The sequence below is a fragment of the Cannabis sativa genome, chromosome 4, assembly GCF_029168945.1.
Source record: "Cannabis sativa cultivar Pink pepper isolate KNU-18-1 chromosome 4, ASM2916894v1, whole genome shotgun sequence".
Lineage (NCBI taxonomy): Eukaryota > Viridiplantae > Streptophyta > Magnoliopsida > Rosales > Cannabaceae > Cannabis > Cannabis sativa.
Genome location: NC_083604.1, coordinates 6,863,550 through 6,867,308, shown reverse-complemented (window position 1 = coordinate 6,867,308; position 3,759 = coordinate 6,863,550). Strand labels below are relative to the sequence as shown.

The 3,759-nt window shown below is 34.1% G+C and overlaps 1 protein-coding gene across 1 annotated transcript; it reads right to left on the bottom strand.

Moving 5' to 3' along the window:
- Positions 1 to 2,184: 2,184 nt before the first annotated feature.
- Positions 2,185 to 3,197, bottom strand: LOC115713122 (uncharacterized). Its single transcript, XM_030641607.2, has 2 exons — positions 2,890 to 3,197; positions 2,185 to 2,803 (listed from the first exon to the last, which is right to left on the bottom strand). The coding sequence occupies exons 1-2, from the start codon at positions 3,195 to 3,197 to the stop codon at positions 2,185 to 2,187; spliced, it is 927 nt and encodes a 308-aa protein (XP_030497467.2).
- Positions 3,198 to 3,759: the final 562 nt, after the last annotated feature.

Below are 3,759 nucleotides of genomic sequence, written 5' to 3'. Positions count from 1 at the left end.
TTAAAAAAATATTAAGAAAAATATTTTTTACGGTAATGCCATTACTTGATTACATAAAATGGTCACATGACCGTTCTTAATTGGTCCATATCATTAAATTTTTATTTTTATTTAAACATACCAAAAAGAAAATCACACATGCATATTAATTTGACACTTGACGTCTAGATACTTACAAAAATTTTAAAAATATAACTTATACATTATTAGTATCAAAAATTAAACTTAAATATTTACCGTAAATTATTCTAAAATATTATATTTTCAAATAATATGAAATTTTTTAACACCATGAAAATATCACATTTAGAAATACTCTTACTACAATTCTGGTGGTATTAAGAGTACTTTTTACTTTTTTTTTTTTTTATTTTAAATATGTGTGTTGTTGCACTGGCGAAACGATTCGCCACAGGAAGGAAGGAGGAGACGACATGGTCCGCAATGCGCACACAATGCCCAAGATAATGCCTTTTATTTATTTATTTATTTTTAAAAAATAAAATAATTAATATATGAAATTAAGAATTATGTTGTTGTTTTCCAAATTAACTAAATGAAATAATAATAATAATAATAATAATAATAAGGTGGGTGTTTGGGAAGTTTAAGCAGGAAAGGGCAGGCAAAATTGGTGGTGATTGGAACCCTTTTTGTGTCTCCCACTTAATTTGTCTTGTTTTCATTCGAATCCCATCCCATGCGTAGTTTAACCTTAGCCAATCCAAATCCAATGCTGCTTTTAATTTTAACCATCACCACCCTTTTTTTCTTGGTTAATGTCACTTTCTTTCTTTCTTTCATTTGTGATAATAATTTATTTTCATAAAATCTTATTTTTCTTGTTTACAAAATGGATGTTAAAAAGAGAATAAAACATGAAGTATTGCATATAAAATTACTTATTATTATGTTTTGTAATGAGGGCATGTCAGCAAAATCTTATAAAGAATAAATCAGTGGGGTTTATGCTGACAAATCTACTAATAATAATATTATGATTAAACGTGTTCAAAATCTATATATTTCATTATAATTATTAAGTTACCTTTTAGTATAAGTATAATTGGTCAAATGATTGGTTAGAAGTTGAGGATTATAAAAACCAAATTTTTTGACCTAAAACTTCAACTATAGCTAATTAACAACATAACTCAATCAAAAACAACATTTAAAAAGTGCACTAATTAACAAAGTTGGTTTATAAAAATAAGAATGTAATTAAACAAAAACAAAAGAAAAAAGGTCCAAACAAACAAAGAAACAAAAACAAATGGAATGTTTCCCTCTAGTCTCTACTCTAGTCTAGTAGGAAGAAACTCAAACATGATAAGCTCCTTATTATAGGGTGGGCTGGGGAAAAAGCGAACATCCCTTTCATTTACTTTTTGGTGTTACAAAGGCAGATCCTAATGGATTCTATAGAGAGAGAGAGAGAAAGAGAAAGAAGTTGCTATGGTGGCCTGGCCCATGGAGGCCATAACTTATGTGAGGCCAATGGGGAGCACAATATTACTATTACTTGAAGTATTAAATTATATAATAATAATGGAAAATCAAAGATAATTTGTACACTAAAAAAATAAAAATAAAAATAAAAGAAAATGACTATGGCCATGGCCATGGCCAAATTTCAACGTTCAGGTTTCCCACGGTGTAAATTAGTATAAAGTATAAAAACTACACCAGGAACATGTCAGAGTGTTTTACCTCCTCAGTATCGAGATTAATTAAAACTAGGCTTAATTATATAAATTAATAATTAATCAAACATTACTAATTAATAAATAACTTTTTATTGATTAATTAATGTTACAGTGTATTCTCAATAGTACTGCTGAATATATATGTTGTTAGTTGTTAATTGTATTTGCTCTTACCTAACAAGTAATTTATTTTAAAATGGATATAATTGTTGTAAAGTTTTACAGTTGATAAAATCAATGCTAGTGTACTGTATTATTCTAGTGAAATATAGTTGTCCATGAAGTAAATTACTCAATAATCTTTTTTTTTTTTGATTAGTGGTTAAACTGGAACAACACCCCCAAACAAAAGCAGAACAAACAACAAACAGGAAGAGGAAACTACAAGGCGTGAGAGGCCATACAACCAAGCTTAAAAAAATTGTCTAAAATAGAAAGTTAAAAACTAAAGAGAACTAAGCTAAAAAACTAAAGAGAACTAAGCTAAACCATGATCATCCGCATTAGCCAGCTGCGGGAAATCATTAAAATTGGCCAAATCGATAAACCCAAACTTGTTGTTGCGATTTGCCCATTGAGCCACATAATGGGCCACACCATTGCAGGTTCTTGGAGTCCACGTGATCTCCCAAAGATTGAACTTACCTGCAATTGTACAAAACTTGTGAACCTTGTCTTGGATATTAAAATGCAACTTATGTATGTCGGATGAACTGCTTTTCAAAGCTGCAATAGCGTTTAAAGAATCACACTGGAATACAATATTTCTGTATCCAAGATCAACTGCTACTGCTGCACCTTCGCACACAGCAGACACCTTTCCAGGCAATGGGTCACAATGGTTCAGCCGAAAGGAATGGATTCTCAGGATGGTTCCAGTGTGGTCTCGGAACACAGCCGCCCCCGTTGATTGATTATTTCCTATAGCAACATCGGAATTGCAAGCCATCCAGCCTTCAGGAGGAGGCTTCCATTCCAATTGAAGAGAGTCAGATGAGTTATAAGGAGGAGAGAGTTCTTGAATTCTGTTGTTGATGAAGTTGATTGTGATTGCAATTGGGGTGGATTTTTTGTCATCTAGCCGCCCATTTTGTTCCCTCCAAATGCTTTCAAAAACTATGACAACCCCCCCAATAATTGATTGAAGTCGAGATTAGGGGGTCTATTAATAGCATTTGAAAACCAAGCAAGCCAACTATCCCAATTTGATACAGAAGTGACATCGGCTCTTAGGCTCCAACAACATCCAAACCAGATTGCTCTTACATAGTTGCACTCCCAAAATAGATGAAAGCTGTTTTCAACGGAGGTTGAGCAGAAGGCACATATTGTATCATGAATAGGTATAGTAGAGCTAAGTTTTTCTTTTGTGGGGAGGCAATTAGCAAGGATTTTCCACCAAAGCATTTTCAACCGATTGTGGATCTTTGCCCCCCACATGGTATTCCACTTCCTATCCCCTTCCACACTTGGATTGCTATTCTTTAGCATTCTGTATGCTGACTTGATTGAGTACTCTCCACTAGGATTCGGCAGCCACAACCAAGAATCATGTAAGGTTCCTCCAGGCAATAAGATGTTAAGGATTCATTTGGCATCATCATGCCTAAACCATCTCCTAATCAAATCTTCATTCCATTGATGGTTGTTGATGAAATTACTTACCAAACTAATCCCCACCGCATCATCTACATGAGGGATTGGTTCTCGATTATCCCCCGGAACCCACGGATCAAACCAAATTGAGGTGGAATTGCCATCTCCAATCTTCCGACAAATACCTTTTTGGAGATCACTCCGCATACGGAGTATTACTTTCCATAAAATTGAGTCAGACGGCTTAGCTTCCAAATCAAGGAAGTTCTGGTTCTTGATGTACTTATCAGTCATTACTCGGCGCCACAAACAATCTTCACTTGTTAGGATCTTCCAAGCCCACTTCATGAGGAACGCTTTGTTCATAATCTCTGTGGCACGGAATCCCAACCCTCCATCACTTTTCGGTTTACAGAGGCGATCCCAGGCTACCAAATGAAGCTTTCGTTTTAGCTCA